At 43.1% G+C, this 25,088-nt stretch overlaps 1 protein-coding gene across 3 annotated transcripts in view; it reads left to right on the top strand.

Moving 5' to 3' along the window:
- The window catches only part of LOC126158474 (uncharacterized), a 351,849-nt gene that overhangs the window by 286,912 nt on the left and 39,849 nt on the right, over positions 1 to 25,088 (top strand). Inside the window, exon 1 of one of the 3 annotated variants that reach the window (XM_049916465.1) lies at positions 4,973 to 5,018. The exons of the other annotated variants lie outside the window; for them this stretch is intronic. Within the exon in view, the coding sequence (XP_049772422.1) occupies positions 4,994 to 5,018 (25 nt within the window). The 5' untranslated portion in view covers positions 4,973 to 4,993. Of the gene's footprint in view, positions 1 to 4,972; positions 5,019 to 25,088 lie in introns of those variants that run through there. 3 annotated transcript variants of the gene reach the window in all.

Below are 25,088 nucleotides of genomic sequence, written 5' to 3'. Positions count from 1 at the left end.
CAGTCCCTCATGAATATTAGATTTTCATCTCGGTTTATGTTCTGTAATACCCTTTCAGTATCCTCTTATACTTTCTCTATCTCTTCCTCTTCACATTGTGATGTCGGCATGTACACACGTAAGTGTTGGTTTGCTGTCGATTCTGATAAAAACAACACTATCACTGAACTGTTCAAAATAACATACACTCTACCCTATCTTTCTATTCATAACGAATCCTGCTCCCGTTATACCATTTTCTGCTGCTGTTGATATTACCCTATACTCGTCTCACCAGAAATGCTTGTCTTCTTTCCTTTTCACCTCACTGACCCCTACGACATGTATATCTAGAGTGAGCCTTTGCATTTTCTTTTTCAGGGTTTCCAGCTTCCCTCCGACGTCCAAGTTTTTGCCCTTCGACTCCCCGACCAGTAGAACTTTATCCTTTCGTTGGTTATTTAATCTTTTTCTCATGGTCACCTCCCCCTTGGCAGTCCCGCAGTCCCCTCCTGGATATCCGAATGGGGGACTAATCCAGAATCTTTTGCCAGTGGAGAGATTATCATGCCACTTTCTCAGTTACAGGCCACGTGCCCTGTGGATACACGTGATGTGTCTTTAATGTAGTGGTTTCCATTGCCTTCTGCATCCTCAAGCCGTTAATCATTGCTAATTCTACCGCCTTTAGGGGCAGTTTCCGACTCCAGGACAAGTGTCCTGAACCTCTGTCCGCTCCTTCGTCCTCTATGACAAAGCCGTTGGCAGAATGAGGATGACTTCTTATGAGGGAAGCCTTCGGCTGCCAATGCCGATTATTAATCAAAATTTAAGCAGTGGCGGGTTTCAAACCCAAGACCGAGGACGTTTTGATTACTAATCAAGGAGCTACTCGTAGTCTCTTCCAAGCTCTTATAAATTCTGATTCTAATAGTGGAACCACTGTCTCTTCTATATCGATTCCTGTTTCTCCTATCACATCAAACAAGTCTTTACCCTCATAAAGGAACTCAATGTACTCTTTCCAACTATCTTCTCTCCCCTCCCATTTAACAGTGAAACTTCCATTGCACTCTTCACGTGACCGCCCTTGCTTTTAATTTCACCGATGGCTGTTTTGACTTTTCTGTATGCTAAATCAGTCCTTCCCACAGTCAATTCTTTTCGATTTCTGCACGTTTTTATGCATCCAATTTCAGCTTAGCTTCCCTGCACGTCCTACTTATTTCGTTCCTAAGTAATTTATATTTCTGTATACCTGAATCCCCCTGAATTTTTTTAAGTCCTTTTTTCAGCGATTAATTGAAGTATTTCTTCTGTTACCCATGGTTTCTTCGCATTTACCTTCTTTGTACCTATGTTTTTCTTCCTAATTCCTATGACTTCCCTTTCTAGAGATGTCCATTCCTCTTCAACTGAACTGCCTACTGAGGTATTCCTTTCACAGTATCTATAGACTCAGAGAACTTCATGCGTGTGTCTTCAATCCTTAGTACATCCGTATCCCGCTTCGTTGTGCAATGATTCTTGCTGACTAATCCCTTAAACGTCAGCCTACAATTCAACATTACTAAATTGTGATCTGAGTCTATACCTGGGTACGCCTTACAATCCAGTATCTGATTTCGGAATCTCTGTTCTACCATGATGTAATCTAATTGAAATCTTCCAGTACCTCCCGGCCTTTTCCAAGTGTACCTTCTCCTCTTGTGATTCTTGAACAGAGTATTATTTATTACCATCTGAAATTTATTGCAGAATTGAATTAGTCTTTCTCCTCTTTATTCCTAGTACTAAGCTCGTATTCTCCCGTAACCCTTTCTTCTATCCTTCCTCTACAAATGCACTGCAGTCCCCCATGAGAATTAGATTTTCATCTCCGTTTACATGCAGAATTACCCGCTCAGTATCTTTAGATACTTTCTCGATCTGTTCATCTTCGGCTTGCGAAGTCGGCATGTATACCTGACCTGTCGTTGTTGGAGTTTCTTTGCTTTCGATTCTGACTAAAACAACCATATCACCTGACTGCTCACAGTAACTCACTATCTGTCCTACCTTCCTATTCATAATGAATCCTGCTCCCGTTATACAATTTTTTGCTGCTGTTGATGTTACTCTATACTCGCCTGACCAGAAATCCTTTTCTTCTTTCCATTTCACTTCCCTGACCCCCACTACACTTACCTCAAAATATTTGAACACATTACACTCACCTGTCAATGTCATTATAAGACTGAACTCCTTCCCCTCTTGCACCTTTTCAGGGGTGCTTCCGGTTTTTACTTTATCTTTATGAGAGACAACGCGCGACCGCATAGAACAACGCAGGTAGAGAAACTCTTGAACGAGAGGATTGTCAGCGAATGGAGCGGCCTGCCCTTTACTCCGACGCAAATCACATCGAATATGTGTGGGATGCTTTGGAGAGGCGTGTTGCAGCACATCCACATGCACGAGCGACCACCCAGCAGGCGGTGGAGGAATGGAAATCCCTCCCACAAGAACTATTTGCCAACCTTTGTGGCCAGCACGGGAATGCGTTTCAGAGCGTACACTGCCGCCTGTGGTGATCACACATCATTTTTAAAATTATCGAGCTATACTTGACAGTTACACATCAAGTGGAAGTTATTTTCGTCCTTAAGTTTTGCATACCATTGTATCATTAATCAGCCGCAGTAGGCTTATTCTCTAACTTTTTTATTTACACGGCTGATCGCACCAGTTGAAACTTGGGAACAGCAAAAGTACTGGCTGGAGATGTAAATGAATTACATTTCAATGTCAATGTCAATAAAATACGATTAATGAAACGTGTAATACAGCCTGTGGCCTGTGACATAAGGCTATTCGGTAAAAACTCTTATGTAGTTTGTTGGAGGGCAAGGGGTGTGATCGCGGCTATAGGACTTTTATTTACTCGGTTATTACATCATGAATCTCTAACATAATAATGGTATATCAGCCATTACAGCTACCACGAACGTAAGCTACGAGAATAGTCAGATCTTTCGCACATTTTTCATTTTACTCATCATAATAGATACATATACGTACTGGTTTACTTGCAAGGAAATTTATTGTGCTACCCTTTCTTAATGAAATGTGTTTAGTCACTCCATAATCCGCTAATGAAACTATCGTCTATCTCGCGTACGCAATTGGACCTTTGAGCGCTTCAGCAATTTTCTACCAATTCAGTCTCTTTTTCCGTCCATGTCTTGGATCTCACAAGCATGAATTATTTCTATATTAATTAACAAACCTGGCATTTCCCGGACACCCACATTTCCCAGTTTTCTATTAGAAACGAAAACGAAAAATAAGCTGTTTTCTAGTACAATATCAAAAAAATGTCATTTCCATGTACTCGTGAAAACACATTTGAAATTATGAACAATCGTACAAAGAAATGCGCATAATTTACACATGTGTAAGTGGAGAATCCAAATTAAGAAACATAATATGTAAAATAAAAATTCTTTCTTACATCTATTTAACTCTGAACTTGATTGTAAAACCAATATGTCTAGATACTTGCCTAGGAGCTATTTTGTAAACGCCCCTATGGCAACGCGTCTTCATAGTTCTATAGACGGCTACTGTTTTCGGCTATAGCAGTTTGCGCTTCGCAGTTGAATGTTCTCAAAAACGCTGCCAAGTGTCAAGGATTTCGTGAAGTTGACTCACCTGTAGGAGTGTATTAGTAGTAAGGAATAAACATATTAAAACTTCATGCACGATGTGGCGCTTTTCCGCGCGTCTCAGTGTTTATGCCGTCATATCTCCTAAATTATATGTCATAGAATGACATATTTGTGAATGTGCATTCAGTGACATATGTGGATACTGTCTGCGAAATATGTTGTGAAGAGAGTTAGTAGCAAAGAAGTAATAATGCGGCAGGTTTTCACGTATCCCCTTATTTAAGACGTCATGTCGCCTGAACTATGATACGTAGGTTGTTCTTACGCCCAGAGCCTGACAGTAAGGGATATGTCCACTAAGTTCGGCTTAGACAGCCGCCAGAGCTTTTCGGCAATTTTCTACTCTGGACGGCAGCTCATTGTCTGTGTCGAAATATTGTCTTCATAGCCAGCGGTTCATTTGAGCAGAGATCAATCTCAAGGCTAGCCAGTTACGGGCTGTATTGTGGGTGATCAAACCCTTCTCATCAGGAATACTGCAGGAGCATCCTCATTGCCCCTGCTGAGAGCGGCCGAGAATTGTGTAGAACGAACCGCATGACAGTTATGTTATGTGGATTGCATAGATTCAGGCGAAATCTTTCGCCAGGCCCTCATACTTGGCGGGAGACGCTAATTTCTAGCCATTTTTACGTTCTCACTGTGAGCTCAGAACTGAAAAGAGCGACATGATGCGATCGATGGGCGTACTATACACAGTGCCCAACGCATCTGTGCAAAGCTTCATCAGATTTTCACCGTATTTTCCATTTCGCGACCGATCGCTGCTTACTTTCCGAATAACCCTCGTAGTTCGCAAACAAGACACCAGACGAATGTTGCCTGCTGCTACATATCGCAAAGCGGAGGGGACGGTAGCTTTGTTTGATAGTTGGCTAAAAAACCGACAACCGGCGGAACCGGTGATGCGAACCGAACACGACAAAATGCAATTCACTTACGCGAACCTGCCATTTATACCAGAGAGAATTCTCTTTTGGTGGCGTTGGTTTTCTCGTGTTGGCTCCGATGAATACGGCTCTTAGTATCAGGTAAGAGTTACGTAGCAACTCTCCTCCGCGTCTCCAAGTGCTCCTGCCAAAGCGCCGGTAGCTAAGTATTTCTGAGTATGGAGTCGTAAACATGACGCTACCTCGCGCGAGCCACCCGGTTTTGACACGCGGCAGCCGGTACGGCGTCACGCCTCCAGCTGCAACGGGCGCGAGGGTCGGCGTTTTGGCGGCAAGCAACGGCCGTGGCATGACGTAGCGCGCTGTGCCGCCGTGCGTCCGGCGCAGTCTTCGGCGTGTCTCTGACCAGGCAGCATGGGGGTGGAGCAGCAAGCCACCGGTGAGTGCGCACGCAGCAGCACTAAGCGAGAAGCGTAACACGACAAGCGTGGTGCGTGCTTTATACCAGGGTAATCGAAACGCCGCGATTCCTTGCATGCCAACACTACAAAATGTCTCTTTCAAAATTCCGTACCGCGCGTATTTTGTACAGAAAATAGACGTCAAACTAAGGCACTATGGCACCACTGCTGCAGCGGGTACATCAGTTAATGCAGAGGATAAAGCTATCCTTCAGAGTACTCGAGTTCCTGCGTTCGATTCTGGGTTTAGGTGTAATTATTTCTAGTTTCCAAATTTTAGACTGCATGTTATGATAGCTGGCTGCCTAACCGTTATACAGCGATTACAGCAGGTGCAACGAATTGACGCGTGGTGCAGGGAATGGAGATTGAATCTCAATGTAGACAAGTGTAATGTGCTGCGAATACATAGAAAGAAATATCCTTTATCATTTAACTACAATATAGCAGGTCAGTAACTGGGAGCAGTTAATTCCATAAATTGTGTGGGAGTAGGCATTAGGAGTGATTTGAAATGGAATAATCATATAAATTTGATCGTCGGTAAAGCAGATGCCAGACTGAGATTCATTGGAAGAATACTAAGGAAATGCAATCCGAAAACAAAGGAGGTAGGTTACACTACACATGTTCGCCCACTGCTTGAATATTGCTCAGCAGTGTGGGACCCGTGCCAGATAGGGTTGACAGAAGAGATAGAGAATGTCCAACGGAGAGCGGCGCGCTTCGTTACAGGATCATTTAGTAATCGCGAAAGCGTTACGGAGATGATAGATAAACTCCAGTGGAAGACTCTGCAAGAGAGACGCTCAGTAGCTCGGTACGGGCTTCTGTTGAAGTTTCGAGAACATACCTTCACCGAGGAGTCAAGCAGTATATTGCTCCCTCCTACGTATATCTCGCGAAGAGACCATGAGGATAAAATCAGAGAGATTAGAGCCCACACGGAGGCATCCCGACAATCTTTCTTTCCACGAAGAATACGAGACTGGAATAGAAGGGAGAACTGATAGAGGTACTCAAAGTACCCTCCGCCACACACCGTCAAGTGGCTTGCGGAGTGTGGATGAAGATGTAGATGTCTTATACAAAAGACGGGCAATTATTTACTACTAATACAGACATGGGAGTGCAACCATTTTCATTATTCCACTTTTCTCTACATCTACATTGTGCTCCGAAAGCCACCTAACGGCGTATGGCGCAGGATACTAACTTGATCCCTCCTTCCCTATTTGGCTATTGGAAAGAATGACAGCCGGTAAGCCTCTGTATTAGCTCTAATGTCGATTTTTCTCGTCTTGGTCATTTCGCGAGACTTATATGGGAGGCAGTAATACGTCGTCCGACTCTTCCCACAAAGTGCTCTCTCGAAATTTCAAAAGGAAACCGCTGTGGCAGCGTCTGCCATTGAAGTTTGTTGAGGATCTCTGTAACGCTCTCGTGGCGTCTATACGACCTCGTGACGAAACGCGCCGCTCTTCGTTGAATCTTCTCTACCTCTTCTATGAGTCCTACAATACAAGGATCCCAGATTCATGAACAGTACTCAAGAATTGGTCGAACAAGCGCCTGGTAACCCTCTTCCTTCGTGGATGAGGAACACTTTCTTAAGATTTTTCCTATGAATCTCAGTTTGGCTTCTACTTTTCCTGCTATCTGCTTCAAATGGCTCTAAGCACTATGGGACTTAACAGCTGAGGTCATCAGTCCCCTAGACTTAGAACTACGTAAACCTAACTAACCCATCACACACATCCATGCCCGAGGCAAGATTCGAACCTGCGGCCGTAGCAGCAGCGAGGTTCCGGACTGAAGCGCCTACAACCGCTCAGTCACAACGGCCGGCCTATCTGCTTCCACTTAAGGCCGCTGTTGGTAGCTACTGTAGACAGTTTACCGTACCCGCTGTTTCCAGCAATTTGTCATCAACAGTGTAGTTGTACAATACTGGATTTCTTTTCCTATGCGGGCGCAGTATGTTACATTTATTTACGTTCAGGGTGAATTGCTAGAGACCGCACTATTCATCAGTCCTCTGCAAATCGATTCTGTCTTCTGCAGCTGGTACGTTCTTATTGACAACTGCATCATCTGCGAACTGTCTTATAGAACTTCCGACGGTTTCTACTAAACCATTTATATACGAGTACATTGTAAATAGTAGAAGCGCTATCGCATTTCCTTGGTGTCCTCCGTAAATTACCTTTACAGCTGTCGATTTGTTAAGAGCGATAAGTTCAGGGAAGAGTGATCCATTGAGTTAGGGAGGTCGATTTGAGCACCTGCTCTGCAGACTATGTTTTGTGCTAATCTCGCTGTCTCTAACAATGTACTTAAAATATTATATATATAACTGGTCGCTCTTACTGAATGTAGTAACTACACTGACGGGAAAAAATCGCATTGCCGAGAAAGGGTTGTGTGACACAAACGAAAGTTGGTAGGCGTGTTTCTACACGTGAAAGATGATGTCCATTCAAATTTAGACGATGTCCATTCAAATTTCGCGCTAGTCGCGTAAGAGTGGCGCTAAATCAGTACAGGAAAACAACAGGCAAATTCCTTCATGAAGACCACACTCGACCAGCTGTCTTGGCCTCATAAAAGCATATTTATATATTCTGTGTTATATATTTCGACCTATTTATCTTCCTTATACACTGGTATGCAAAACTTATAAATGATAGTAACTTTCCCATGATGTGTCATTGTCAAATAACACAGCTCGTTGAAACTTGGACCATGTAGAAAGAACAGTACAGAAACTCATTGACAGAAACACGCAATGCGACGAACGGAAATGACACTTTTATTCAAAGACACCAGACGTGGTCGACTGTAACTTGGACGACGAGTATGGCTTCCGTCTCGTTACATCGCACACCAGCATTGGGCCATTACCACATCTCATTGCCCCGAAAATATGTATATTGCACGATTCGACCAGCCAGCCAAATATCGACCCACAGTGGACCCTCTCGCAAACTCTGTGAGGTGCTGATAACGCTGTCTTCACTGTGACTACTCAACATCTGACGCTTTTCACACCCATTGTACACGCTATCAGGCCTGGTAACAACACTAATCGGGAACAACACCAGTGTACTCTGGTGATCGCTCTATTTGTCACAGAGAACAGAAAGCATTTACACTTTTTTTTTCCTTGTGAAAGCCAAGATAGCTTGATTTCTAGACCTTTATTCCAAATACTAGTTTCGGCAGAATAGTGCTGTCATCTTCAGATTGGCATTACACTATATGAAAAGAAAATAGGCAATATGCACAAGATACAACCATTTTTTGAGATGACCAAAATCTTACAAAAACTTTTTCATAGCTTTGCGTGTATGTTCACATACATGTTTCGTCGACATTTTGAGAACAAAGTACAAATACATTAAAAAAAACTCCGCACGGTTTATCATTTATAGAACAGGATGCTTGCAGATGAGTTGTCAAATGACTAAAAGGTAAAAGTGCAGCATCCATAGCAACAGTAAAGTTGAAACTACACGCCGTGCCGACGACCTCATGTGGACTACACTGAGGCGCTGCAGAACCCTTGTAACTTGCTGTGCAGGCGTCAAGTGGCGCCATGGTATTAACCGGCTATATACTGAAATATTTCGATATTAGTCTCATGAAAATTTTTGCGCAATTTAAGAAGCATATTATGTACTATAGGAATAGTTCAAATGACTCTAAGCACTATGGGACTTAACATCTTAGGTCATCAGTCCCCTAGACCTAACTAACCTAAGGACATCACACACATCCATGCCCGAGGCAGGATTCGAACGTGCGACCGTAGCAGCAGCGCGGTTCCGGAATGAAGTGCCTAGAGCTGCTCGTCCATAGGAGCCGCCTACTATAGGAATCACGAAGGTAAATCTTAACACCTGATTCATAAACAAAGATACTGCACATTTCACCAATATAAATTACATGTATGGAAAAACGTAATGGTAACAAACATTTGTAATCCTCGTAGACTGTCACTATGTGCTATCCCACTGTACTCGACGATCTTTTTATTTATACCCTATACATACTATTCACTAATCCGTCCGAGTCAAGTGGTACAAAAAATTATTGTACACACCATAGAACAACAAATCCAAAAACCATAGGGAGAGGATAGGGCGAGGGGGGAGGGCGGGCCGTGGGGGGAGGAGAGAATAGGAGAGGGCGAAGGGAGGTGATGAGGGAAGGGGGGACGGGAATGGGAGGGAATCCTAGAGGGTTACGGAAATGTGTAGGGAAAGGGATCGGAAAGGGGGGAGGGGAAGAAAGAATGGGGAGGTGGGGAGGCAATTATTTACGAACCGCCACATGGTATGTATGAAGTGACACTTATATCCGACCGTTTCTTCTGGCTGATTCGCTTTCTTTTGTGAGGCGTTCGGGTGGTTAACCCTGTGCTCTTCGTCTTTCAATGGGACTCCACTCTAGTACCTCCTTTGTCCATCATTCGTCATTCCTTCGTGCGATATTTCCTGCCGATTCAATATTATAGCCTTTGCCTTTCCCGCAACATCCTGATCTCATGTTATTGTTCGTATTTCACTTCTTTTCAGATCTTTCTTAATTAGAAATCTATCTGAGCTGTCCGAAGGTTTCTTTTGAAACATTTAAAACCCCAAAAAAATGCCTCTGAGCACCATGGGACTTAACTTCTGAGGTCATCAGTCCCCTAGAACTTAGAACTACTTAAACCTAACTAACCTAAGGACATCACACACATCCATGCCCGAGGCAGGATTCCAACCTGCGACCGTAGCGGTCGCGCGGTTCCAGACAGTAGCGCCTAGAACCGCTCGGCTACCACGGCCGTATTTAAAACCCAGATTTCAATTATTGTTTAAATAATTTCATGACTACAAGATCACACTGTTCTCCTCTTCCAATGAAAAATTCATGCTGACAGAAGCCATCGAGACATCATAGCTGTTAGATAATAACTTGATGTACCTTCTCGCCAGGCCTTGTTCGTCAATGCCTGTACAACTGCAGTGTATCTGGTAGAATCAAATGTCTTTACAAAATTTATGAAAGCTGTGCATAGTGGCATTTCATATTCCTTGGCTTGGCTACCTTCTTCCCGCAGGATATGTATATGGTCAATTGTGCTGTAGTCACTGCAGAATCCATTTTGTTTTATGGAATGTGCATTTTCTCCAACAGCGCTGATGCGATTTGTCAAGAGGGGGCGGGTGACGGGCCCATTATTCAGTTGCTTACAGCCTAGTCCCAATAAAAAACGAAACTGGGAATCGTATGCTAAATAACCCACAGTTCTCTCATAGTCAAATTTTGCTTCCCCTCTTTCCGTCTTCTCTCTCTCTCTGTCTCTCTCTCACACACTCACACTCTCACTCTCTCTCTCTGCCTCTGTCTCTCTCTCTCTCTCTCAATCCTTTCCACATACATACACATTCACCAGAAAATATCAGCTTGACGTAACTATAACAATTAAAAATGTTATGCGGCGACTGGCAGCTTTATTACTTGTCTATGTTCTTTACCCTTCTTAGCTCCTAACACACCATCTTTTCATTACTTCATTTTATAAAGAGTGTATGTGATGCACATACGACTGGGAAAGCTGCCTGTGACCAATGAAAGGTATTTACTTTACTATTACAGTTCACCTATGTAGTCTTATCTTCCACATAACTTTTTCTTCTTCTGTCAGAATGTGACTGAAGTTATCCAACACTTGGACACACAATAAAGCTATACTTTATTAACTGACATAAATCCATCTGAAGGAAGTATGATCCTCCCACACCCATAATGGGAAGTATAATAAATAAGCTTATCCGACAAAAAAATTGTCACCAGAGTGCGCACGCGCAGATGAATCTTTAAGCCTTTACAGATGGCGCAGCGATCGAGTTACCTGCTCAATCGCATGAGCACTGCCTCTACGCGAGCATAAGGCAGTAGCAATCGATAGAGACACGTTTCAAGTGCACATTGTGCGCAGATGTGGGTAAATGTTAGGAGGTGACAGAGTGACAGAAAGGGACAATCGTATTTGGTCGTGCCCATAGCCATAAGGTGTGTGACTTTGTTGGATTTGTTGGTAAACTTGCAGCGGACTCTTCAACTTGTCTACAAGCAGTCGTGTGACACACGTGGCCACGAAATACGTGATAATTGCGATCGTAAAAAGATCCCCACTAAGAAGGCCCGGAGACGCTTCCACGGCTTATGAATAAAAGTCGCTTCCCGACCCGACAGGAATTGCTGCAAGCAAAGAATGAAGGTCCATCCCAACCTGTTAGAAAGAGAGTTGTGATGGGAACAGCATACTATGAACATTTCGAGTCGGTCACGTAGCAAGAGGTCACTGCTCACGCAGGCACATAAAGACAACAGCAGCAAAGTTCATCGGGCTGGGGAAATACGTGAATGGTTTCTGGACGCTCTCCCACCGTTTTACATTTCGACTGGCCTGCAAAATCACCTGTGTTGAGCCCCACAGAAAATGTGTGGGACGTCTGGAAGCAGCGGGTAATGCGCCGACATCAGAATCCCCGCAGTTTGGTGGCAATGCGCCATTAAATCCTCAGCAAGTGGCTTAACCTGGATGAGACGCACGTGGACGAACTTGTGGACTCCCTTCCTAACCGAATCCAGACGGTTTTCAAGTACCGGGGCGGTATTACACGGTATTAAATGATGCGTGTAATGTTTTCTCCTTGGGTGACTAATTTTTTGTCCCGTGAGCTTATTTCTGGTTACATTAATTTTTAGTTTCAGTTGAAGCATAAAAACCATTCAGACAATCTCCTTTGTTCATTTCTTTACAAGTATGCCGTACATCTCCATTCACGGGGAACCTTGTTTGCGGAATTACTATACTCTACAAGTAGCAGCTTAACACTGCGAGAGAATAGTTCGTAAAGTCTGGAAATGCGTTCAGCAACTAACACCACATGCACGACGCTGAATATGTTAGAGCATCAGAGAAACTCATTCATTAGTGAGGAAAACAGAAATACCCGATTGTAATTCGCCAAAACAAATATAAATAAATGTGTTGAATCCTGGAAAAATGTGCTCCTCGCAAGAAAGCAAATTCAGTAATTTTCTTCTAACGTGCACCGACTATTGATTAGAAAGCCAAAAATGTCAACAGGAAATCAAGCCGCAAATCAGCTGATTGGGAGTTCCGAAATGAACTGAAACCTACAAAAGCGGACCGTTCGCGAAGCACTTCACAGAAAAGGGTCGCTTGTTTCTTTACGATGGATATGTCGCAGCCATTACTAGCTTAGACCGCTGTCCGGGGCGTCTCCAGACACCCCTTCGTGGGTCATTGGGGCTCAGTTTGAAGCGAGACTCATCGCTGAAGACAGTTCTACTCCAGTCAATAAGATTCCAGGCTGAAGACGTTTATGGAAACTCCCTGACATAGCAACCTGATTGTCGCCAGCGATACTGCCCGACAACCAGGAATAATGGTTTCACAGCAAAATCCCTTTCATTTTCATCCGCAGCATACCTACAAGCACAGCAGTGCGTCGGCAATATTCTACGCCCCTTTTTGTTGCCCTTCATGGCAAGCCATTCTGGGCTTACATTTCAGCAAGATAATGCCCGCCCGCACACGGCGAGAGTTTCTACTGCTTTAGAACTTACGAACCATTATGGGCAGGACCCTCCATCCATCTCAGGATTTTGACGATCTAACGCTCCAATTGGACAGGATTTGGCACGACATCTCTCAGGAGGACATCCAACAACTCCAACAATGATGCCAAGCGAATAACTTGAAACGTCCCCTTAGAACAATTTCTGAATTACTGTGCTGATAAACCTCTTACATTATTTGCTTTTCAAACAGCTGAGCAAAACTGAACGTACTCAAACATTCATTAAAGTGACACACAATATTTTTAGCGAAACGCAATCTGACTTTCAAAAATCCCTGCAAAAGAAGGACCCTGACTAACATTAACCTATACCTTTCACAAATCACTTACCTCACAAAAATCTTCGTTACTCAAGCTACAGCAATACAGCGAGCGCCACTACTGCCAGCTAAATAAAAGATTCAAACTACGGAAGGCACCAACTACTAATAGGCATAGTTAGCAAATGAAAGATTTTGATAGAGAACAAACAATGTATTTACCTTACTAGTGTTCAAAAGTCATAATACATATAGCAGTTCATGACATCCAGTCTTACAAATTTCAAAACTCCGCCATTTCTCTCCCCACATCCACCACTGCTGGCGGCTCACCTCCAACTGCGCAACGCTACACGCTATTAACATCCAGCTGCCCAACACTACAATGGCAGACAACAATGCAAACTAGCCACAGACTGCACACAGTACAGTCAGTGATTTTCATCAGAGCGCTACGTGGCGTTACCAATATAAAAAACCTAAACAGCCTACTTACAAACTGCTTGCATATGGCCCAGAGGTGGACCAACGCGATATTTACTTGCTCAATTTGTGAAGCTCTTTCTCTTGAGTATATCATCCAATTTTTCTGAAATTATAATCATTTGTTTGTCTGTATATGCACATAACATCTACTGATTTCCATCCCATTCGGTCAATTCTTTCGTGGTGCTTTGTTTTTTTGTCTCAGGATGTATACATTAAATATCACCCTCCTCTGTTAAGTGCTTCCGCCCTATTCTCTCGTTGCCTGTGTTAATAAAAATTTCGTTATTTGACTATAAATTTTTACCACTTGTATTAAATGTTTAGGATAACCTCGTCTTTCCGTTGTATTCTACATACCTATTCACTCTATTCAAGGCTTTTTCATAATCTATAAATGCAATATAACTGCCGGCCATTGCGGCCGACCGGTTCTAGGCGCTTCAGTCCGGAACCACGCGGCTGCTAGGTCGCAGGTTCGAATCCTGCCTCGGGCATGGATGTGTGTGATGTCCTTAGGTTAGGTTTAAGTAGTTCTAAGTTCTGGGGAACTGATGACGACAGATGTTAAGTCCCATAGTGCTCAGAGCCATTTTTTTTTTTTGCATTAATTTGTAGCCAGAGTTCAACAGGCTTAGAAAACAGATCTTCCTCTAAAACCATGCGTGACATCACGACATTTTTATGTCCTCGTCAGATATGAAGACAAAGTGGTAGAGACTATGCACTCTTATTATTCCCTCTTGACTGTTGTACATGTTGTATATGACCAATCTCTCCCTATAGCTTAGGCCTACTTTTTTTCAGAATTTCGAGCATCTTGAATCATTTTACATTGTCGAACGCTTTTTCTAGGTTGACGAATCCTATGAATGTGTCTTGATTTTTCTTTAGTCCATTCAATTATTAACCGCAACGTCAGAATTGCCTCTCTCGTGCCTTTACTTTTCCTAAAGCCAAACTGATGTCATCTAGCGCATCCTCAATTTTCTTTTGTATTCTTCTGTAAGGAACTTGCATGCATGAGCTGTTGAGCTGATTGTGCGATAATTATCGCACTTGTCAGCTCTTGCCGTCTTCGGAACTGTGTGGATGATGCTTTTCCGAAAGTCAGATGGTATATCGCCAGACTCATATATTCTACACTCCAACATGAATAGTTGTTGTGTTGCCACTTCCCCCAAATGTTTTAGAAATTTCTGATGGAATTTTATCTATCCCTTCTACCTTATGTGACCTTAAGTCCTTAAAAGCTCTTCTAAACTGGATCCCCTATCTCTTCTAAATCGATTCCTGTTTCTTCTTCTATCACATCAGATCAATCTTCCCCCTTCTAGAGGCTTTCAATGTGTTATTTCCACCTATCCCCGCTCTCTTCTGCATTTATCAGTGGAATTCCCGTTGCACTCTTAATGTTACCATCCTTGCTTTTAATGTCACAGAAGGTTCTTTTGACTTTCCTGTATGCTGAGTCTGTCCTTCCGACAATCATTTCTTTTTCGATGTCTTCACATTTTTCCGGCAGCCATTTCGTCTTAGATTCCCTGCACTTCCTATATATTTCATTCCTCAGCGACTTGTATTTCTGTATTTCTGAGTTTCCCGGAACATTTTTGTACTTCCTCCTTTCATCAGTCAACCGAAGTATTTCTTCGTTTACCCATGGTTTCTTCGCAGCTACGTTCTTTGTACCTATGTTTTCCTTCCCAACTTCTATGATGGCCCCTTTTTACAGATGTCCATTCCTCTTCAACTGTACTGCCTACTGAGCTATTCCTTGTAGCTGCATCTATAGCCTTAGAGAACTTCAACCGTATCTCGTCCTTCTTTAATACTTCTGTATCCCACTTCTTTGCGTATTGCTTCTTCCTGACTAATGTCTTAAACTTCAGCCTACTCTTCATCACTACTATATTGTGATCTGAGTCTATATCTGATCCTGGGTACGCCTTACAATCCAGTAACTGATTTCGGAATCTCTGTCTGACCATGATGTAATCAGCAATATGTGTCCAAAATGGGTTCGCCTTACAATCCAGTAACTGATTTCGGAATCTCTGTCTGACCATGATGTAATCAGCAATATGTGTCCAAAATGGGTTCGCCTTACAATCCAGTAACTGATTTCGGAATCTCTGTCTGACCATGATGTAATCAGCAATATGTGTCCAAAATTTTTTCAGATACCGTAACGCCGTTATCAGGCGGCACTACGAAACACTGAATTTTATGTTATTTACGTTTCCCGATTTTAAACATAGGGAACTGAATCCGACAAGACAGTGCGCTAATCGCCGCTATGATGACGCGAGCTTAGCTCAAGCGGGCTACAGCCGTGGATCTGAGAGACTCACCGCGCCGTGTATTTAAGTAGATGACTTTCGCAGAGGCAAATATTTGTGCATACAGGCTGGAGCCTGCAGACAGCTTGCTCAAGTCCTGCACGCTTGTTTTTTGCTCTTCGTTGCTGCTTCAGTTCTTCAAAGAGGACACACTAGGAATGGTAGCATAATTCTGCAAGGCAAGGTTTCTAACTTTTTAAGAACTTTAGAGAGATAATTTAACTAGTGTTTTAGAAATTTCTGATGGAATTTTATCTATCCCTTCTACCTTAGTGTCTAAAAGTTAGAGGAGAAAATGGAAAGAGAAAAGCTCAGTAGTAACCTGTAAATGACCATCAAGTTATCCCCCACAAACTGGAATTCTGCTATCTGCACTGGAAATGAGCATTTCTTGCTTCAAATATGAAAATATTTCAAAGATAAGAGAAAGATTGCATTACAGCCATAGCGTCTCAGTCGCGTTTGCATTTTCGTTGTGGGTTGAGTATACTCTCTCACAAAGAACCCCTTGAGTGTGAAATCGAAAAAGGCCAATGATGTTTACGGCGTTCGACGCCGCACATATTGTCCACCATGCAACCACAATATTGGCTGCTAATGGCAACTGGGAGGGGGGGGGGGGGGGGGGGGAGGAGGAAGGGACGAATGGAGAGATATCCAGTGACGACCACAGCATGAGGCTACGGGACGTAGTTGAACTGCTTAGTTGACGAGTAACTCACAATGTTGCTAGCGGTGGATACAAAGCAGAGCAATGCCAACGATGTAAAGCAGTGCGTTATACCTACAACAACAACTGCGAAAGTGGGCATTATGTAAGAAAGGAACCTAGGGAATTTCGCAGAGTGAGAAAGAAGTGACAGATGAAATATTAGCGTTTGTGCAAGACGAATCAGTGGAATGTGTGGTGTCGTATGCTCTCGACTGTGCGACCAATGTACATGAAGCCTACAGTGATGACGATCCGTGCTGTGCAAACAGTAAATTATGAAAAGGGCCATGTAGTTCATTATCCTTGTCCGACAGAGAGCCACAAATCCTGACTTCAGTAAAACTTAGTACATGACAGTTGTTCAAGGAGCGGGTACTAAACATAATTATGTGCATGGAAAATCATCCGCAGCATAGCAAAAGAAAAACAATTATGAATAGGTTTCGAATAACTCCGCAACAATATGTCCGGGAACTGGATAAGAAAAACTACGGATATTCAAGGGAGGACAAGGCGCACTTGTTACAAAAACTGGCGCGTTTCAGGGACGCTCGATACAATTTAGAGGATGTACGTGGTAGCGACCTACTACGTTATGCACATCAAATTTCGCGCGACATGAAGCAGTGGATGGTTAAAAAACTAAACTCCGCCCGAATAGGCCATGAAGGCCCAATGGTACCGACCGGCCGCCGTGTCATCTTCAGGCCACTGGTGTGACTGAATGCGGATACGGAGGGGCCTGTGGTCAGCACACCGCTCTCTCGGCCGTTTGTCAGTTTACGAGACCGAGTGGGTGGTTGCCTAACTTCAAACAGTGCTACAGAATCGGAAGCCGTAAGTAACGAAATTTCAAACTAAGCGTCAACTTGATAATGCGTAATAAACTGCGTTATCGGCCAGAAAATTTTTTAATGAGATAAACAAACTTGACGCATCTTTCAGTAAGGAATTTGTTTTCAACTCCGACCAGTCGGGATTAGACGGAAATGCCCATGAAAGGAACCCTGAAAGTTAGAGATACCAAGAGAGTTATATTAAGATCAGCTAACATCAATGCTTTTACGCAATCGTATCCTATTATGCAGACTATTAATCTGGATGGTAAATTGGCTGAAAAGGGTAATAGGGAATATTTATGTCATAACAAACAAAATTGGGAAAATGGGCATAAGAGACTTACAATTATGGTGTGAGCACTGGTTTTGGCAAATAGCTGGTCAAACTTACTCCCTTTTGCTTAATTCCTGGTGTGGGTGTAAAAATCATACTCCTATAGAGCGAAGTATCCCTCCTGAAAAGTGTGTGACATTGCAGTTTATACCACCTGGAACAAGTGGGCAAAATCAGCCTCTGGGTGTTTGTTTTTTCCGTGCCTATAAAACATACTGGCGCAGCTACGCCTTAAAGGATAGCCCGTTTCACGATAAGATCCACGGTTATCTGTTTCGCATTTTGTTGCATGCCATCACATTCCATCAGTTCTCATCACCCCGTAACACCAATATTATTGTATATACTTTCTTTAAGAGTAGATACCTAGCTGAACGCCCTGAACTGTTTGTAAATCCCAATGTGTTCACCTTTGAAGTTGATGGTGCGAAACTTTGTGATCACTGTGACGCACCATTTTTCATTCGATGTTCATGGTGCAAGTTAATGGTTTGGTTTGATCATTTCTTGAATATCGACGATGTCTATTTTGTGAAGTGTAACACATGCATCCCATAGAAGGTTCATCTCTGCACCTCCCAGACACTCTTTTTCTGCCGCCCTCCTTATGTGCATGGTGAGTCATTAGTAGCTAGTATTTGTCCTGTTATAATTACAACTCTTTCAAATGAGCCTTGCTAAAGACTGAACTTGCGGCCTCACACTCAAGCGTGTTCTTGTCACTAAAATTTCATTGAATGTAGTGACTGCTGCGCCAGACATTTGTTTGTTGCCCTGTTTGATTTAATACTAATGATTTCGTGTGCTTGAGTGGTCGGGTACTAGTCTTACAACAGGACATCAATTCAGTGACTCGCGTGTCCCTGACCGGTCCAGTTACCCAATCTGGAAATGAGATCCACAGTTTAACGTGGAATCCGGACCACGTCTGGTCCTGGCTATTCTTCTTATAATTGAGAGGTGAAGACAAGATTAAAGGTAGACTTTTCTTGGTCCGGCCGGGATACGACTCCACGACACCTCGGTTTCCAGGGACGCGCTAGACCGCTAATCAAATATATTAATTGGGTCATCGATCCTAAGGCTGATATGACGCAGCTTGTAACTCGTATTAAGGATTGGCCACTAAGTCTGTAGCTCGTATGGCGGATAATAAATTAAGAGCAAGTACGATCGACTCAGTACAATCAACTAAACATTATATTAAAATTAAGGTGAAATCCCGTCGGTGGATATCAATCTCGGTGACAATAGGACGTACCGTTCTAACCATTACTACTTTCCTCTACCTTCAGATAAGTATTTATTTATCTGGAAAAATCTCCCTGTCTCCTTCAACGTGGCAGCATCCGAGATCGAAACCAGGTGAATTGAAAACTTCGGCCGTAACTAACTGTAAGCGACATTTTGGATGTTTTAAGAAATCGCGCAGTGAGGTACATTCCAATCAATTACACATTGCATGTGCATCCAATGTGTTGTTTTTTTTTTTTTTTAATCCAGATACCTTATTGTTTTTACGTACAAGGTGCTTCAATATTACACTTCTAGAGGTTCTAGAGGGGATTTAGTAAATCATGTTCTACATAGGAACCCACATCCGGAAACGTCATCCAACAACGCTACAGAGCGTCAAAGCTATAGGTGCCGACGGCTATAAATGTATGTATATAGAGGATGATTTTCTAATGATGTTCAAAGCTTTGTAGGATGATGAAGAAGGATAAATGTATCAATTTGAGGTAATGGTCTCTGTACCTGAAACAAACAAGTCAAAAGTTATAAGCGAAAACTGTTCTGATACCTCTGACAGTGGAATACATGTACCGGTACTGTTGTTGCTAAGAGTGTAGGGTATACAACGTTCATAGGTGGTAATATGCACCAAAACAATAAAAAAACTCTAATAAACATGGTCTCTAAGATGCATACCGGAGGAGCTATGAGCACGTGGTCTTCTTTGCTAGTAATAATAATAATGGCGTGTGACGAGGGCCTCCCGTCGCGTAGACCACTCGCCTGGTGCAAGTCTTTCGATTTGACGCCACTTCGGCGACTTGCGCGTCGATGGAGATGAAATGATGATGATTAGGACAACACAACACCCAGTCCCTGAGCGGGGAAAATCTCCGACCCAGCCGGGAATCGAACCCGGACCCTTAGGATTGACAGTCTGTCGCTGACCACTCAGCTACCGGGGGCGGACTCTTTGCTACTGTGAAATACATCTCCTCTACTGAACAAGTGCTCATAGCTCTTAAGATATGCATTTTACAGCCCCTGTTTACTAGAGACTTTTTTCTTGTTTCCGTCCATACTACCATTCTGAAAGTTGATTACGTTACAATTGTAGCAGCCGGCCGCAGTGGCCGTGCGGTTAAAGGCGCTGCAGTCTGGAACCGCAAGACCGCTCCGGTCGCAGGTGCGAATCCTGCCTCGGGCATGGATGTTTGTGATGTCCTTAGGTTAGTTAGGTTTAACTAGTTCTAAGTTCTAGGGGACTAATGACCTCAGCAGTTGAGTCCCATAGTGCTCAGAGCCATTTGAACCATTTGAACCAATTGTAGCAACAACAGTACCAGTACATGTATTCCACTAACAGAGGTATCAGAACAGGTACAGGGACCATTACCTCAAAATTGATAAAATTATCCTTCTTCATCATTCAAGAAAGTTTGTAACATCATCACAGAATCACATTCACAGGCGCCGGCATCTATTACTTTGAAGCTCTGTAGCGACGTTGGATGACGTTTCCGAATATGGTTTCCTATGTAGAACTTGATTTACTAAATCCCCTTTGCAATCTCTAGAAGCGTGTAACATGAATTATGAAACACCCTATACATCTACCGTAACAACCCTTTTAAAATGATAAATTCTACCAACAATTGTTTGCTTGCAAACCGATCGCACTTGATATCAATTACTTCTGACTTACCACTGTTTACTTGCCTTTTTAACGAAATATTAATGCAAAAACCGCTCAAAAACACAAATTTAAAGGGTCCTTTGACGGACACTTTTTGATCGTAGACAACCAAGCAGGTAAGCGGTGTGTAGGTTATAGAAATTCAGCTGCCAGACGTTCCTGAATATGCTTTGCTTGTCTTCTCCAGTTATACACTCGAAACAGTTTTTAGAGCATTCACATGAAAGGTCTATGTGTTTCACACAACAACGCGCTCCCCCCGACCCCCCCCCCCCCCTGACCCCCCCTTGTACTGTATTCGCCTTTCCTTCGTTACTTTTTTTTTCATTTGTTCCTGGATACGTCCAAGTATAACCCTGTTCCGATTTCTCTGATGGTTCCGCTGAACATTTGCATCACCTGTAACTGCTTACAGAATTTCAGAACCTGGTGCATCTTAGGAACGATGCATTTCTGTGATGTTCCCCTGAACCTATAAAAATTCAGAGCTAGGAGGTTAACATCCTCCACATAGGTACATCAGAATAATTTTACTGACAAAAGTAAAATGCATCTATCGATACTTTGCGACAGGTAGTCGTTAACAGCCTCATACATACACCAAATATAAACATACACCGAGCTGACAAAAGACATGGGACATACAGGTGGTGGTAGTATAGCGTTCACACATTTTAAAAGGACGGTGCGTTGGCGGTGTATTTATACACAGATTATTCGTATGAAAAGGTTTCCAGTGTGATTATGGCCGCCCGACGGTAATTAACAGACTTTGAACGCGTAATGACAGTTAGAGCTAGGCGCATGAGCCATTCCATTTTGGAAATCGTTAGGGAATTTAATATTTCTTAATCCACTGTGTCAAGAGTATGCCGAGAATACTAAATTTCAGGGATTACCTCTCACCAGGCACAACGCAGTGACCGATGGCCTTCACTTAACAACTGAGAGCAGCAGCGTTTACGTACAGTACTAATGATCAAGTAACACTGCATGAAATGACTGTAGAAATCAGTGTGGGACGAACGAGGAACGATTCGTTAGGACAGTGCGGCGAAATTTGGCGTTAATGGTACATGATTGCTGATCGTGGTGCCGGGTGTGCCTTCGTCCTTGACAGCGATGTTTTTTCAGTATCTGCTTCTGGAACACTGCTCAGTATTTACAGCAGAGCTCTTCGCTCTGTATCAGGCCATGCAGTACATCCGGCGACACAGGCTTTTCAGTTGTCATCTGCTCAGACACTCTTAGGGCCCTTCAGAGCCTCTACGTCCCTAGTGCAACAGGTCCAGGAAAGCTTTCACTTGCTCACTCTTGATGAAGTCGCTGTGATGTTTATGTGGGTTCCTGGTCACGTTGGTCTGACAGGAAACAACGCCGCTGACACTGCTGCCAAAGCTGCAGTCCTCGTACTTCAGCCCACTAGTTCTTACATTCCCTCCGACGATCTCTGTGTTGCCGCCTGTCAGCAGGTGGCGCCACTTTGGCATCTTCTATCCATGGCGACAAGGTCCGGGGAGTTAAGCCTCTCCCAGCGGCTTGGCCGACCTCCTGTCGGCCCTTTCGGCGCGAGCAGGTCATTTTAGCTAGCTTGCGTATTGGGCACTGTCTTTTTAGCCATCGCCATTTGTTAAGTGCTGATCACGCACCATTGTCCTCAGCTTTTGGCGGTTCGCCATTTCCTGACGTTCTAATTTATGTTTACGTCTGAGTTATCGGCCGTTTTAGCGAACGACGCACGGGCTGTCGACCGCGTTTCACTTTTTATCCGTCGTTGCAGTGTGGCGAATGACATTTCATCTTTCGGACGGGATGTCAAATTAAACACCTCTCAGCTACTTCCAGACTTATTGTATTTGGCTCCCAGTTTCGGCGACTTACTAAGCCTTCTTCAGGCTCCTGTTCGAAGTGTAGGAAGATTCTAACCTCAAAACAGAGGCCAGCATCCAAAAACTGGAATCAGTGGATTTTTGCTTGCTATAGCGATCACTTCAACCATAATCTGCTGATTTAATCTTTAGTTCAGGACCTTCGTTGTCTTTATAGCGTACTTTACGGCCCTTTTTCCTAGGGAAAGTTCCAGTTTTCAGCTGTATTTCCTTCCGTCGATTGGGCTTAAGGGATAGTCGCTTTTAACTCCTTTTCCGTGTTCGTGTTCTACGGTTCTGACATGGATGCGTATGTCTTTAGTTATTTTTACGCCCTAAAACGAAACAAAACGAAAAACAAACAAACAGTCCGTGTCTCACTAACATACAATACTGTGGTCCTAACGTACATTCTCAGAAATTTCTTCGTCAAACTAGGATCTATGTTTGATACTAGCAGACTTCTCTTGACCAGGAAAGCTCTTTTTGCTCTGTCCGTCATGGGTTATTTTGCTGCCTAGGTAGCAGACTTCCTTAACTTCGTCCACTTCGTGAACTTCGGCTACTTCGTGATCCCCAATCCAGATGTTAAGTTTCTTCCTGTTCTCATTTCTGCTACTTCTAATCACTTTCTTCTTTCTTCGATTTACTCTCAATCCGTATTCTGAAAGGTGCATTCAGTTCAACACGACATTCTTCTTCACTTTCGCTGAGAATAGCAGTGCCATCTGCGAATCTGATCATTGATATCCTTTCACCTTAAATTTTTATTCCACTCTAGAAACTTTCTTTTATTTCTGCCGTTGCTTCTTCGATGTATAGATTCAACAGCAGGGAGGAAAAACTACATCCCTATCTTAGATTCTTTTTTCCCTCTTGACTCTTGTAGATATCGTATATTACGTGTCTATTTACATTGTCGAACGCTTTTTCTAGCTCGACAATTCCTATGAAAGTGTCTTGATTATTTTTAGTCTTGCTTCCATTATCGACCACAACGTGAGAATTGCCTCTCTGGTGCCTTTACCTTTCCTAAAGTCAAACTGATCGTCATCGAGCACATCTTCAATTTTGATTTCATTTCTTTTTGCAAGCAACTTAGATGCTTGACCTTGGGAATTGCGTCGATGCTTTTTTCCGAAAGTCATATGATATACCACCAGACTCAAGCATTCTACACATCAACGTGAAAAGTCGTTTTGTTGACACAGATTTTAGAAATTCTGGTGGACTGTTAACTATCCCTTCTGCCTTATTCGATCTTCCAAAAGCACTCCGTCTTCAGGCCACAGGTGGCGCATCGGGACCATCCGACCGCCGTGTCATCCTCAGGTGAGAATACGGATAGGAGGGGCGTGTGGTCAGCACACCGCTCTTAGGAGTTCGAAAGCTCTCTTAAATTCTGATTCTAATAATGGGTTCCCTATATCCACTCCTGTTTCTTCTTCGATCACGCCATCATACAAGTCTTCCTCCTGATAGAGATCTTCAATATACTCTTACCACCCACCCCCTCTCTCTTCTGCAGTTGACAGTGGAATTCCTGTTGCACTCTCCCCTGACGAAGATGACGGAGGTAGTCATCGAAAGCTTGGGATTTTATCCAAATTTGAAGCATCAAGTAAACCGAGAACTTTTTATGCATCATTTTTGGTAAACATTTTTGGAAAGCAGTGATCAATTAATTGTTATATTTTGACTAAAGTTCAGTCTTGATCACTCATGTATGTTTTAATGATATATGTAACCGGTTTCAGTTCTTTCTACAATACCATCATCAGACCCATGGCTCCCTTAGGATGGTAGGCGGAGCTCTCCTCGCTGCTACGCAGTCGTTGCTTTTAATTTCGCGGAAGGCTGTTTTGACTGCTCTATATGCTGAGTGTAATACTGAAGAACTGAATAGATTTTGGGAGAAAAGAAATTTGTGGCGGAACCTGACTAGAAGAAGGGATCGATTGCTAAGGACTAATTCTGAGACAGTAAAGGATCACCAATTTTCTATTGTAGGGAAGTGTGGGAGGCTCGTAGAAGGAGACCAAGAGATGAATACAGTTAGTACATTCGGAAGGATGTAAGTCGTTGCTATTCGGACATGGAGGGGCTTGCACAGGATAGAGGAGGAGAGCTGCATCAAACCAGACTTCGGAGTGAAGAACAAATCAGCAACAGTCTTTTTGAGGCTGACAGAAAAAAATTGCAGCACCAAGAAATAATTAAGGTAGAGTAGTGATGAAATTTCAGGATTACATTTGTCTAGGTAGCACATTTAAGTAATTAACATTGCATCTAACATTCTGCGTGGTGTCTGTTTGTTCTAAGTCGTGTCTCCCTATCACTTTCGCGCAACGACGCTCTGAGCGTGTTTTTCAGGGAATTGACTAGCTTGAACTTGGGACCTGTTGCTGGTAAGGAGACGCCAGACCACACATGACATGTAGAGTTCAGAAGAGTTCAGTGAGACTAGCGATGATATAACCAAATACTTAAAGATTTCAGCGTCAGCTCCACTGCACTCCCTGTAAAAGAATCTCAATACTAACTAAATTTAGTGCAAGGGGTTCAAGGATTTCCTATTTTTAGTTATCTGGTAAAATAACGTCGAAAA

This window comes from Schistocerca cancellata, chromosome 1 (assembly GCF_023864275.1).
Source record: "Schistocerca cancellata isolate TAMUIC-IGC-003103 chromosome 1, iqSchCanc2.1, whole genome shotgun sequence".
Taxonomy (NCBI): domain Eukaryota; kingdom Metazoa; phylum Arthropoda; class Insecta; order Orthoptera; family Acrididae; genus Schistocerca; species Schistocerca cancellata.
The sequence above is the reverse complement of the archived record's forward strand: the minus strand, read 5'-3'. Positions and strand labels throughout refer to the sequence as shown.